The sequence below is a fragment of the Zygotorulaspora mrakii genome, chromosome 6 (genome assembly GCF_013402915.1).
Source record: "Zygotorulaspora mrakii chromosome 6, complete sequence".
NCBI classification, from domain to species: Eukaryota; Fungi; Ascomycota; class Saccharomycetes; order Saccharomycetales; family Saccharomycetaceae; genus Zygotorulaspora; species Zygotorulaspora mrakii.
Genome location: NC_050724.1, coordinates 772,180 through 785,673, shown reverse-complemented (window position 1 = coordinate 785,673; position 13,494 = coordinate 772,180). Strand labels below are relative to the sequence as shown.

The 13,494-nt window shown below is 39.7% G+C and overlaps 6 protein-coding genes across 6 annotated transcripts, besides 2 other annotated features; 3 read left to right on the top strand and 3 right to left on the bottom strand.

Annotated features, from left to right (window-relative positions):
• Positions 1-210: 210 nt before the first annotated feature.
• On the top strand, positions 211-1,176 carry PCD1 (8-oxo-dGTP diphosphatase; the record flags this gene model as incomplete). Its single annotated transcript, XM_037289727.1, has 1 exon — positions 211-1,176. One exon carries the CDS (start codon positions 211-213, stop codon positions 1,174-1,176), a length of 966 nt encoding a protein of 321 aa, XP_037145622.1.
• Positions 1,177-2,002: 826 nt separating this feature from the next.
• Positions 2,003-2,020: a sequence feature (Short protein (HG535_0F04080, QLG73896.1) was converted to a misc_feature.).
• A 98-nt stretch (positions 2,021-2,118) lies between these two features.
• Positions 2,119-2,172: a sequence feature (Short protein (HG535_0F04080, QLG73896.1) was converted to a misc_feature.).
• Positions 2,173-3,558: 1,386 nt separating this feature from the next.
• On the top strand, positions 3,559-5,109 carry STB3 (Stb3p; the record flags this gene model as incomplete). Its single annotated transcript, XM_037289726.1, has 1 exon — positions 3,559-5,109. The coding sequence occupies one exon, from the start codon at positions 3,559-3,561 to the stop codon at positions 5,107-5,109; it is 1,551 nt and encodes a 516-aa protein (XP_037145621.1).
• Positions 5,110-5,758: 649 nt separating this feature from the next.
• GID11 (Gid11p) lies at positions 5,759-7,897 on the top strand (the record flags this gene model as incomplete). The annotated part of the gene is made up of 1 exon (XM_037289725.1): positions 5,759-7,897. One exon carries the CDS (start codon positions 5,759-5,761, stop codon positions 7,895-7,897), a length of 2,139 nt encoding a protein of 712 aa, XP_037145620.1.
• A 109-nt stretch (positions 7,898-8,006) lies between these two features.
• Positions 8,007-9,479, bottom strand: CDC37 (Hsp90 co-chaperone CDC37; the record flags this gene model as incomplete). Its single annotated transcript, XM_037289724.1, has 1 exon — positions 8,007-9,479. The coding sequence occupies one exon, from the start codon at positions 9,477-9,479 to the stop codon at positions 8,007-8,009; it is 1,473 nt and encodes a 490-aa protein (XP_037145619.1).
• A 299-nt stretch (positions 9,480-9,778) lies between these two features.
• On the bottom strand, positions 9,779-10,396 carry TAF10 (Taf10p; the record flags this gene model as incomplete). Its single annotated transcript, XM_037289723.1, has 1 exon — positions 9,779-10,396. One exon carries the CDS (start codon positions 10,394-10,396, stop codon positions 9,779-9,781), a length of 618 nt encoding a protein of 205 aa, XP_037145618.1.
• Positions 10,397-10,653: 257 nt separating this feature from the next.
• Positions 10,654-13,434, bottom strand: PEP3 (tethering complex subunit PEP3; the record flags this gene model as incomplete). Its single annotated transcript, XM_037289722.1, has 1 exon — positions 10,654-13,434. One exon carries the CDS (start codon positions 13,432-13,434, stop codon positions 10,654-10,656), a length of 2,781 nt encoding a protein of 926 aa, XP_037145617.1.
• Positions 13,435-13,494: the final 60 nt, after the last annotated feature.

Below are 13,494 nucleotides of genomic sequence, written 5' to 3'. Positions count from 1 at the left end.
TTTTTATGAACTTTTTATTAAAGCATATTGCAGACGTGCAACTAGATGGAAGTGTGGTCGTGTAAGTGTGACTATTGTTATTTTGTTTTTTATGTTATGTTATCATTACATATAATTTACATTTTGGAGAAAAACATGACAAAATGCATGAACTCTCCGAAATCTAAATAAAAGAACCCTTTGTACCCTTTTGAAGACAGAGCTATTGAAATGCTTAGGACAAATGAGCTCTTAAACAACATACGTGAATTTAAATACTCCTCATTGTTGCCATTGTCGTTATCATGGCCTTCAAAAAGACGATCAGCTGTATTAGTATTACTCTTTATCGGACATAGGGGAGAACTTCGAGTCCTGCTGACAAAACGATCAAGAGCGCTGCGAGCGTTTTCTGGTCATGTATCGTTACCTGGTGGTAAAGCGGATAATGATTTGGAAACTTTCGAGCAAGTTGCAAGACGTGAAGCTGAAGAAGAGATCGGTTTACCGCAGGGATCTAAAGAATTACATGAAAAGTTTGGAATGCAAATTGAGAATATTTGTAATGAGATTCCCTGCTATTTGTCAAGAACTTTCCTTAGTGTGAAACCTGTGGTTTATTTCCTACATAATGAAACTAATCCCATGGAATCGCTGAATGCATCAAAATTTTTTGGTAAGCTGAATCCAGGAGAAACGTCATCAATTTTTTCTGTACCACTGAGTGATATGGTCTATCATTTGTTTCAGAATAGGTCGGGGTCTGATTACAAGCCGGAATATACAAATCATAGTGAGATTTCTGTCAAGTGGGGCGGACTCAAGTGGCCAATACGACATTATTTGTATCCAAGGGAAAACATCAACGACGTTGCTTGGCTAAACGAGATTGCGGACGGGAGCTCAGGTAGTGATTCATCAGAAGTGACGGCTTCTCGTGATCTATGGGGATTAACTGCAAAGATACTATATGATTTATCATTGATTGCCAATAAACTAATTCAATCAGACAATTCAACGCAATTGATCGGTCACGAAGATCTGATATACGGGTTGAAAGAATTTGGTGGTCAGTTAAAAACATCAAGAAGTGATTGGGAAATCAATATGATTGGCGGCGCGAGAGGCTATCGATATGATAACGTAATACCAAAATATTACATGGATAAATTACAAAAAATTTCCACAAAATACTAATCAAGATTAACATTAACACCAACAGTAACATTAGCATTAGTATTAGCATTAGCATTGAGTTTGATTCACGAGAAAAAAAGTGTTTGCTTATAGTATTTAGAAAATAATGGAGAAAAGGCTTAATTTAGTACAAAAATAAAATGCAATCCATTGTCATATAGATAACTTTTTCTCAACTTTGAAAACTTAGGATAAAGTTGGCAAGTTTTTAGTATCAATAGCAGCGTTCTTTTGAACAGAGTTTGCATCAGTATTGGAAGAACGAGGGGTGAAGTTCTTCTTGCCACCTCTACCACCGAACTTACCACCACGACGGTTGTTGGTGTTACCAAATTCTCTCTTTGGCTTTTGATTGTCAACGAAGGTGGCATCGAAGGTCAAGAATTCCTTTGCCTTCTGTTGCTTCGTCTTCAAATTCTTTGATTTGGTTGGTTCACCATTGATTTTTTCTCCCTTAACGTACAGTTCGGCATCAGCGACAGGTTCAACTTTTTTGACTTCAGCAACCTTGTTCAAAGAATTGGAAGCTTGTTCTTGCAAATAGTCCTGTAGAGACATCTTCTTCGCACCGGCAGCCTCAGCCTCGGCATCAGCATCAGCCTTGGCTTCAGCTTGAGCATCGGCTTCGGCTTGAACTTCGGCGTCCAATTCGTTTTTGTCGTCACCCCAACCTTGTTGAACTCTCTTTGCAGTGTCAACCTTACCGGTTCTGGAGTGACGGTCGGTGGACTTTCTTGCATTAGTCTTCTTTGTCTTTGAAGAGTCTGGCACATCCTTGGATCTATTTTGTTGTCTACCAGCATTCTTTTCCCTTAAAGCAGCTTCGTTACCTGTTGGCTTTGGTCTGTTTTTGTTAGCTCTTGCTGGATCAGCGGATGGTGGTGGCACATCTGCCTTCTTTGAAGAAGTGTTCTTCTTGACAATTTCCTTTGGTGGACTGACGATAACCTCAGCATCCTCAACGTCGTTACCTAAAAGATCAAACGGGTTAGACATTGCTTAAAACTTCCTTACTGATTGTTAATTGGACAGCTGGAATATCAGAGGCAATTACAAAAGAATAATCCGACTGAAACTACTTTAGATCGTAGCAAGCAAATGAAGTGGACTGAAAAAAAATCGTGTCCAAGATACTGCGTTACACCAAAAAAAAAAAAGCTCTTCGTGCTAGATGAAATTTTTGCAGAGAGCGATCAGACAAAATTCCAATCCAACACTGGTGAAGCACCATTATGACCATGTACGAATTGGCCACAATTTCACACAGGTACACCGCTGTACACAGATACACCGCTGCCCACAGAGGCCCATTGCAGCGTCCTGGTCGCCGTTGTCGCCGTGGTCGCTGTGGTCGTCATGGGCCCTCTGTGCCCAATGAGGGGCGGGAGGCGGGTAACGCTCTTCTTGTTTGAAATGAATTTTTCAGCGTCCTGAGAAATACCTGGGCCCGCCCCGTGACAAAACTTTCGCACCATCACCGGACAGTCACGTGCTCGGAATCCCAAAGCACCTCCGACGAAATTCACGTTTATCATGTTCGACGGCCAGACCGACGGAACGACGTCAGCTCCCCCCTTTTTCGCACCGCTGGTCCGTTTTTCATCGTAATGTGTGTGGGGTGAGGAAGATGCCCAGCGTCAGAGCCAGCGGCCCCTAATTGGAAGCTGCTTTTTTGCGTCTGGCTAATAAAGCTGGCAACTGTCTGTTGCCAGCACATCACCGGTGATCGCCGCCAATCGGCGGGCATGCGTAACGACCAGCTACAACTCTGCGATGGCTGTTATTGTTGTTGGTAGTTGTTGGTAGTTGTTGGTGGTTGTTGGTTGTCGTTGCATTGAGGTCTCGGGCGACGACGCAGCTGGGATCGCACGAGGGATGCAGGGCGGTGAGTCATACTGTGTGGTGCGATATGGGCTTGCTGCGCCTGATACGCTTGGCATACTGTGGTACGCTTTGGTACGCTGTGGTATGCTGTGACTTGCCATGTGCAGCGCAGCCTCCTCGCAGCTATTGTCATGAGACATGGTTGACTTATGTTGCAACAAGTTGCCTGAAGATCGCATTGTATTACCACAGCGCGTGTTGGGCAACGTGATTAGCGCGGTGCCAGGCAGAATGGCGTTGAGTGGATGGATTGGTATTGTGGACAGTGAGTGCACTTTGTTATCCATCCACACACGTCATTTTTGCTCGCATTTTGTGCGTGCATAATTCTGCCTCAAAAATTTGTCGCGAAAATGTGCAATTCAATTTAAATCTTGAAAAGTAATTGAAAAGTTCTTGAAAAACCTTGAAACTTTGCAGGTTCTTGGGATAAAACTGTAGAGCTCATTGCCACAAAGGAGTGTATTTTGCATCTGTGTGTTTGAGGAACGGGTTCCGATGGATTATCATAGCGATGGATCGCCACCTTTGGACACTAAAACAACAGTTAGCGGAATTATGACAAAGCCGATTTCAACATCTTCGCCGGCAGGTTTGGCAGCAGCTCAGATGGTTACTCCTGGGAAATTATCCAGTTTGCTTCTTGAACGGGGCCCATTGGCAATAAGGCATATAACTCAAACGCTTGGCGCGGAGATACCGAGTTTCAAGGATTTGTCATCTTCGAAACAGAGGAGACTAATAATGAGCGCTATGGAATCTGGCGATAAGGACAGTCAGGTTGTGTTCGCGAAGATAGGGTGGGGCCAGTGGTCAGCGAAAATTGTTGATGCAGCCACGTTTTCTGAGGAGCGTGATGCCACAAATATCGCGAATGCCAAAGTCAAGGATATTGTAAGCCAAGAGAGCCAAAGAAGGAGAAGCAGTAGCAGTACTGTGGGCGCAAGAAGGCCACAACTTTACAACAAGTCCTCGTCGAATAATAGCGCTGTAAAGAAGCCTTTGGCCTCTGCGGTGAACTCCGATGTTGTTTATATTGATGAAAACGCAGTGGCGTCTGAAGATGAAGATGAAAACGATCATATTCACGGGCGTGAAGATCGCCGACATAGGATGACGGGCGTCGATGACGAGGAAGAGGACGAAGCAGAAGAGGACGACGAGGAAGATGATAATGATAATGATGAAAATGAATTTTTAATGAATCCCATCAAAAGAGAAGATCTATTTAGTTTCAGAAGAAGAAAATCTAGTGTGGTTTTTGCCGACTCTTCGCCAGAAGACCTCGAGCATGAATTACTCGCCCAGAGGGTTAGACCATTATTGAAAAAAAATAGAAATCGCAGATCAAGTTCAAAGATACGTACTTCATCAATTTCCAAAAACAACACTGCTGCCACCACCACCGTTCATCTGGATTTACCACAGACAGATGTCTCCAATCCAATAACAAGAAAGAACAGCAGCTCAAAGATTGACCTTGAACAATTGTCGAATTCAATCAGCGAACCCACGTCAAGAAGAGAGTCGAGAATGTCTTTTTCAAAAGAGTCAAGCATAAGATCGACTTTGCTCTCTCATAGAAACTATCATTGGCTACCTGCAGGCTCTTCTCCAAGACTTACATATCAAAAGAACTCTTCACAGGTTCCACCATTGTTAACGAATCAGTCACAAAACAAAAACACGTTAATTCCTGAAAACTCGATTACAGCAAAACAAAGTGCAAAAACGAAAAACTCTCAAAGTACACATTTCTCGCAATCACAAATCTCACATGCTCCACATTCTGATACCGACGAAGAAGATTGGGCTGCTATTGGTGCTGCAAAGCTAAGAAACAACAGTGTGGCGCCAAAAATGGAAACATTAGCAACGTCTCCAAATGGATTTGTCAAACCGAATGTGCCAGATGCTAATAATATTCCACCATTGGATAACAGTTTACCTCCAGCCGCATTAAATGATACAACAGACACAAAAAACAGCAGTAACAGTCCAAATGACGATAATAATGCAGCATTTTTGCTAATGAGCCTTAAGTCTTGAGTACGAGACAACTACATCACGTAACTCTATCACATATTTTACTATTATTCATTTTGAGTCACTTTGAATGAGTCTTTTCAAATTTGAGTCGCGTCGTTTGCTGTGACTCAGGACCAGGACTCACTACGTTAGCACATTCATTTGTTAGATAAGGGGTGCAAAGGTTCTAAAGGATTATTGGGGGAAAGTGCTTGGAAGGAAAAAAAAGGATAGCAGTATAACATATAACAAGCTAAAGGAAGGGAACAATCAGAAGATCGATCTTTATTCAACCAAGAGCTTCTCATATTTCTGTATTTGCGACAGCACCTGAGTGGTACTGTGGTCAGAAAGTGGAAGAGGATCAGATTAGACTGGATTGCCACAACAAGCGTTTGGAGTAAAGACCGGAGTAGAGATTTCCAGATAACAACAAAAACAGCCGCGAAGTCTTGCTTTGGTGTTCCCTTTCCATAGATATCGCAACGAGTTACGTGTATATATTGCAACGGCTTTACATATCTATCTGTACTTTTACCCAGATTATGGTATTTTGCTAGAAAAAGAAAAGAGGAGCTTTAGATAATATAAGGACTGTGAAAAGTGTGAGGAGGAGATAAATATCATTGAACTGTGAGACGACCGAGGAGCGAGTAAATACCACCGCATCATGACTATTGACGGAAACCATAGCAGTAATGACGAAGTAGAGGATGAGAATCTCAATACGGGCTCAGATAAGGTCTTCCAAAATTATATGATGCCCGGTTTGGAACTTTATGATGCCAAGGTGTCGATAAATCATTGGCAACTCCGAGACTGTATAAAGCATTCTTCAACGGATCCCGGGAAGTTATACTATATTTATGATCATCAAATTAGGTCTCTGGACACCGGGCAAGCCAGCCAAAGTAATACCAGATCCAAGAAGCTGAACAGTTCAAAGATAAGACGGAATAGCTTCAATGTGGCGAGAAAAAATTCATCAGGCTTAACTTCTGTAAAGGGGAACTTGAATTTGCCCTCTAAGAAAACAGTTGAATTCAACTTTAAGCCAAGGAGTTTCACCGAATGTAATGGCTTAGTAGCATGTGGTGGTTTAATTGGTCCTGATGATAAGGGATTCCCAACAAATTGGTCGCGGCTTTCAAACGATACGAATGATGGTGAACCATTACCACCTCCTGCCGAACCTGTTAAATTAACGAATAATAACGTGTTATCAGATCATAGTAACTACAGTAACCCAAGTATATGGAAGGGCATTATATCGCTTTGTCACAAGGATACTGGAATCCCTTCATCCGTTATTGTAGGCCAATTTATTAATAATTGCGTTACATTAAGTTCAAGAACAAATCAAGAATATGATTTGTATTCTTGTAACAACGACGGCCATCTTTATCAATGTAGCATTAACAATCGTGGTGTGGAATTAGTTCGAAGATATTCAGATTTAAAATTTGCTTTGAATAATGCCGCAATCTCACATGATTCAAAAACATTAATAGTGTCGGGAGATTCCAATAAATTTGCCATATATAGACAAAATGAACTGGCAGGTCAGTTTCTGCTATCGTATGATAATCAACCGGATTGGGGTAGTTCAGTTGTTAGATCAAAAAGAATTCCAAGATTTGCATTACCTGATGGTTCCGGATTTGTGGATCATATTTATGAAGCACCGAATGGCGACCATGGCTTTTACAGCTGCTTTTCTGAGAATGATTTACAATTTGCAACACTTTTTCAAAATGGTGTCTGCTTAGTATATGATGTGAGAAATATGGAAACTCCGCTAACTGAAATTACTTCAACAAGGCCGCATTCACATAATGGCGCATTTAGAGTTTGTAAGTTCAGTTATGGATTAGATGATTTACTTTTTATATCAGAACATCAAGGAAGAGTTCATGTGGTCGATACAAGGAATTTTATGAATCATCAAGTAATATTAGTACCAGATAAATTGAAAAGTGAAACAGAAGAACTCATTACCACAAATATGAATGATATGAGTAATAACAGTACTGATACAAGAAGACGGAATATTCCGTTCATATCAGCTGTATCTCGAGTTTCTTCTTCTTCTTCAGTATCAAGTTATGCTATCGGTAGTAGAAGAAGACATTCTAATCCAACTCCACCTCCATCCCTCAATAATGAGCCTTGGCTAACTTCTGCTACAAGTATACCATTAAGATATCTTGAACCACAAGTTGTACCATATCCAAAAGCTGTGAATAAATTAACTAATAATACCGCAAGTTTTCAGCAGCATTTGAATGATGATCAAAATGAGGATACCTCTTTATCAACTACTGTACTTAGAAGACGATCATCATATAGAGTGAGAAGGTTTTCAACATCATCTAATATGTGTGAAGATACAGGAGAAATGGATCCTGCTATCTTGGATAGTCCAAATTCAGAGCATAGCTATCCAAGAGTTGACAATTATAATTATCAAGAGCAACGTACCGGAATATTTGTTCGAGATGCTCGAATAAGAACACCATCAAATGCAACTTTCGAAGAAGATGAATTACTCGATGCTCATGTCAATGTTAATAGCGGATCTCCTGGGCAATTGAACAATAGATTATATTTCTCTTCGAATGACTATGCAGTCAATTCACTTGCCAACTATTCCAATGCAGATTTTACGGAAGAGAATAATATTTCCGGCATAGATTGGATTGAAGATCGTTGTGGAAGTTCTTTAGTTATCGGTACGGACTATGGAATAATGAAATGGAATATAAACTCGTGGGCACGGCGCAGTTTTTCGAGTTATGATTTTTGTTAACGCAAACAGGCAAAGAAATTTTATGTAATTAGATCATACGTAAGAAAGGGAATGGTTTTTAAAAAATGCAATGTTTTGTCTTGGCCATAGGAGGTGTTTTACCGTATTATCAGTCGACAGTATCAGTAGTGTTAACTTGTTCTCCGTTATCCTGCTCACCTATGCTTAATTCCTCCAATATATTTTCTTTTTGATATTCACTCTTCAGCTGATTGAAATCTTCTTCATTCTCCAGTAATGCTTTAACTCCAATAATATCAGCTTCACCGAAAAGCTCTAAATATTCTTCTGCTTCCTTGATGGGGGTTTCTGCGAACACTTCATTAACTGTATCCAAATTTTTAGTACTGACGGCATCTTGCATTTTAGGTGGAAGTTTTTTAAATGCTGCTACTCTTTTCATCTCGTTAGGATCTGAAGAATCAAAATCAGGTAAGTTAACCTCCAACTCATTAGACTCATCAAGTGACTTCAACTGTATAGTTTCAACACCTTGTTCTTCAGCTTCTTGTTCCTGCTCCATTATTTTTACACGCTTTTTCACATGATCAAACTTTGCCTGCACAGATTGTAAGAAGGACTGTTTACCAGCAATATTATTACCAAAAATAACCCTCTTAAAAAACACATTAATGACTTCTGTCATTTCATTTCCCTTCAAGACACCAATCTTCTTCATATCGTAAATTTCGCGAATGTACGCAAGTAGCTCAGATTGATGAATAACCCTGTAAGCAGATTTTTCATCATTACTCATTTGATATTCAAAAGCCTTCATCATCAAAGCATCCTTTTGTTGCTCTGAAATAATCGGCATATTATCAAGAAGATACGATTGCGATTTTTTGTAGTCGCTACTGGATATACTCCCAAAAGTCTCTGTTTCAGGTGCTAGTTTCATCACGTCCTCGTACTCAATGAATTGCATAGGCGGCAAAGGTAGTGCTACAGTCGAGTTCGCAGCACCATTATTCGCAGCTATTTCTTTCATAGTGGATTCCAATTTAGCATCTTCCTTATTCTTGTTCAAGAAACCACTATCAAACCCAGTGGAAATGTCATCAGACGAAATATGTGCGCTCTTCTCTCGATACAGCTCTTCTAGTTTTGTTTTCGCCTCTACAGTAACCTTATCGATCTTTTTTCTGTGTTCTAAAGCTAATTCTCTCAGGACTGAACCATCCTTTAGATTCCTCCCTTGTTTCTCCGCATCTTTCTGTAATTGCTCAAAAAGATCCTCAACCATTTCATTGTAGGAGGGAATATCTGGATCAACGTTCTCGCCTTCGCTTTTCTCTGTCTTATCGAAATTCCCGTTCAAGTATTTCGAGATTGATTCCTTTGTTCCAAGTTCTTCGTCACTAACGTTTGCTAGAAGCTTATCTACTCGCTTGTTTAAGCAAGCATACATGTGCACCTGCACTTCTAAATTTTTGATGTCCTGACTTCTTTTCATACGAGTCTCATGTATGCTTTGTTGCTTCCATTTAATAAAGGATCTTTTGTCAACATTAGGATGAACTTCGACATCTGAATCGTCAGACAGTTCAATCTTATCCCATTTAGAATAGTCAATTGGCATTTTTCTCACTTCTAGTTACAAGATCCCAGTAAAGCCAGCCTACACCCAAGTAATGATCTACCCGCAAAGAAGCCTCCATAAAGCTCTTACTAAATATTTATTTATACCAAATATTGAATTTGAATGTCAAGAAGTATGATTCTACAGAATTCCATAGAGCAATCATTAAATACGGAAACTATAGTTAAGCTTCTGTCTTTCACATCAACAGAATCATGCTCTTCACCTTCAGTTGTTAAGTTGCCCAGGGTGTCCTGTTTGAGATCCAGCGTATCTCACTCCAACAGCGAGACTTTTCCTCAACGATAGAAGTCCGGGCGACTAATATTGAGACCGTATTCTGCTACAGCGCTGCTCAGATCGTTCACAGTCAACACGACTTTGCTCGCATTAGTTTTCTCATTTTGTTGCTGTTGCTGTTGTGATATCTGTTGTTGTCCAGGCTGTTGCTGCCCCTGCATAAGTTGTCTTGCTCTTGCTTGTCCATTATTTGCATTGTTCACTGCTACCGACGACCTTATTCTTGAGTACTCATATGCATCTGCTGCAATATCGCTCACAAACTTCTGCGTTGCCAACGCCAATAACCTTTTAACCCTGACGTCAGCACAGTTGAAACCATTTTTCGTCAGATAGTAGTCTATTACTCCATCTGGTATGATTGGTGGATTATCCTCTACAATATCTAATATATCGTTCAGCGTCTTGTCCTTTCTAGTGAATTCTGGAATTACAAATGGTTTACTAGACTTATTGTCCGCATTTTCATTTTGTGATGCCTGGCTATCATTTTGCTCCCCAGTTCCGAACAGTGCTTCATTATCTACTGGTCCTTCTTGATTATCATCGAATTCATCAATACCCTCGTCAAAATCGATGTTTTCCCCCTGTGAAGGCTCTATCTCGCCGTCCGTCATTCTTGTGATAGGAACTGGAACTGATATATGCTATAACGACTTTACTCTGTACTGAATTACCGTCTATAATTGATATAGTGGACTATAATTTACCAATCTCATTGCAGTCTGTTTTCATTTTCAAACTGCTTACCGGGTAACAAATCTTCATCGTATTGAAAAGTTGCACTAGCACTGATAGACAAGTACACTTAGTGCCTTCATAACACCATCATGACATCCATTGTAAGTCAATTTATATGTTAGTATACTATTTTTTATACATTCCATTTTTCTGCTATTTTTTGATCAATGTAGACGGGTCCATCAATGTTGCTGATGTTGATATCACTACACAGGACACATTTTGTAGATATAATAGATTCAAGTTCCTGTGCGCTAACTGAGTTCCTATCCTTTGATAACCTGCGCTGGAAATTCTCAATTTTGCTCTTGAGATTGTAGTCTTTGGAGTCAAGAATAGCTTTGATAAGACAATCGGTGTGAAAGGCATGGCCACAGGGAAACACTATAAATTTTCTTGTCTGAAGAACTTGTTTGCAAGAGGCACAGAAGGAACCAGGCTTGAGAAGGGTGTATCTCTCCCTAAATAGCTCTATGTCCTTTGCTATCTCCTTCTTCATTTGTAGAGAATGTCTGATTTGATCAGATATCTGAGACATGGACTTACCGTGTTTCTCGAGACTTCTGATCAGCTCATCCTTCAAATTTGCCACTGTAGTGAACGTATCAAACATGGGTAGAAGATCTCTAATTTCTAATGTATTGTTAGATTCTGTTATTATAGCTTTAATGGTGTGCTTGATATCGTTTGCATTTTCCTCTTTATAGAGCATTGACTTCGAAATCTGTAACCACAATGCTCTTCGTAGCTTAAAGTTATCCTCCAAATTTTTGTCCTTAAGTACCAACTTGGCTGAGTCAATCATTCCGTTTTCCAGAGCCAGTGTAACTGCATCTTCAAATAAACTCATCTGAGTATACAGGTAAATTGAAACTTTGATTTTACGATACCTGACACTCAATCTCAAGATGAAATCATTATCATATTGCTTCCGATACTTGTCGAGAAATTGGATTGTCTTCAATTCATTTGTTTCATCGTCTTGATCTGTACGACACTGCGTTATTATCATATACAAGGCACTGTTGTACAAGATCGAGGCATCGTAGTTATGCTCTTCAATGTACCATAATAGATACTTGAGTGCAAAATTTTCTGAATTTGTATCGCCCAATTCAGCTTGCTTTTGAAAATTTGTAAAATAAGTTAGAAGGGACGAGATCAATTCGACTGGTTGAATACCTTCAATTCTCATCCATGTATGTATGGTTGCTTCAGGTGAGTTAACCAATAAAACACTAGCATACTTATAGACGCTCTCGGGATCTTGCATGTTCAATAGTACCCGAAGCGCTTCATACCAATTTTCTTGTCTAATCCAGTATGAGAGGACGTACTCATAGTCATCTATCAAATTTGCGAAAAAGAGTAGCTCTTTTTTTCTATTCTGTTCAGCTATTATTTGATAAACTGTTTCCTTATCTAAGCAATCCAAATGATGCTTCAAAAAATCTCTGAACTGCCCTATGACATTTTCTTTTTCCTCTGTCCAATGTTTCAATTCTTCTGCATTTCTTTCCGCATTTATTTTCTCATCGACGTCATTTAATTGCTTCATGTAATTCCAAACAATCCAACTAGAAAGTAATATTTTCTGGACCCGATTCGTCGCATCCGCATTATTCAACTTTTGAATGAGAAAGACCTGCAGTGAGGCAACACTATCATCAGTATCCATCAGTCGAAGTGCAATTGAGCTGACGGTAGACGAAGATGAAAGACCCAGACTCTTCGCAGCTTCTATCCGGTCACCTTTATTATCAAGTAGATTGCAACCTTTATGATAGTAAATCATTTCTCTTTCCCATTTGGATAAACCTTTTAACGCTAAAGCTGCGTTGTATTCTCCTTGTTCACACAGGAGTTTCCATACAGCTTGTGCTTCCTTATGTAAAATGATTTCATAAATATTCGAACTTGTAAAACACCAGAAGGTAGAAGGATCCGCGTGATAATCCGCTGCCAATCCCAGCATTCGTTCGCCATTTTGACTCCAGATTGATTCCTCATAGACTACATCATTGTTCAATTGGCTTATTACAGTCACGGTCCATCCTCTTAATATTATTATGTGAAAATCGGTTAGAATAAGGTCTCTAATATTATGTTTAGAGTCTGGCAATTCGACAGATAAAACAACTTTTGCATTACCTAAAACTTTAGCGCTTCTTGTTACGTCGCCAAACACTATCCCTGTTTGTGTAATCCATGCAAAAGTTTGATTATGAGAATCGAATTTTTTGCCTACATCCTTATGCAAGTGCTCAAACTCTTCAGTTTCGGTTGGTAATTCTGCGACAGCGTTTCTTGAAAGATCTAGCTTCTTCCAGTACATAATTTTATTACCAGACGCTATTATGCAACAACTTTCTTTGCCCAAAAAGATGCCATCTATCGAGCTCGATAACTGATAAACACTTGAAACCTCTGCGTCAACTTTGGGCTTCCCATCTTTGGTAACTGTATTAACATGCAAGATATTTCCATCGGTGGTGCCACACAAAAAGGTATTCTCGTCGATCCAAGTTACGCATCGCACATCGTAATTTTTCTTTAGGAATTTCTTCATTGTATAAATGCCATTCGACCTGCCATTGACTTTTCCTTGCTCCTCCTTTTGCTGTTTTATCAACTCGACATCGCACAGATAATATTTCGCAAAATTAGTCTTGATGAAAAGTTTCTTTCCATTAGGATGCATCCACATAGCAAGCAGTTTTTCCGCATTATTAGATGCCATCATAAGTGGTATTTGAAATTTGAATACTTCTGAAGGCTTTTCCAGATCTATGAGGAATAGAAGGCCGACTTTTAAGGCAAAACAAAGGGTGTTACCCCCGACCTTCATTGCAGAGATATTATTCTCAATCTCCTTAATAAACTCCAATTGTACATGCTCAATTTCAACCTCCATTGCTATACTTGATGGACTAAATTTGTCTTTTCTTTGTTTCTCATCTTTAAAACCCTGAGT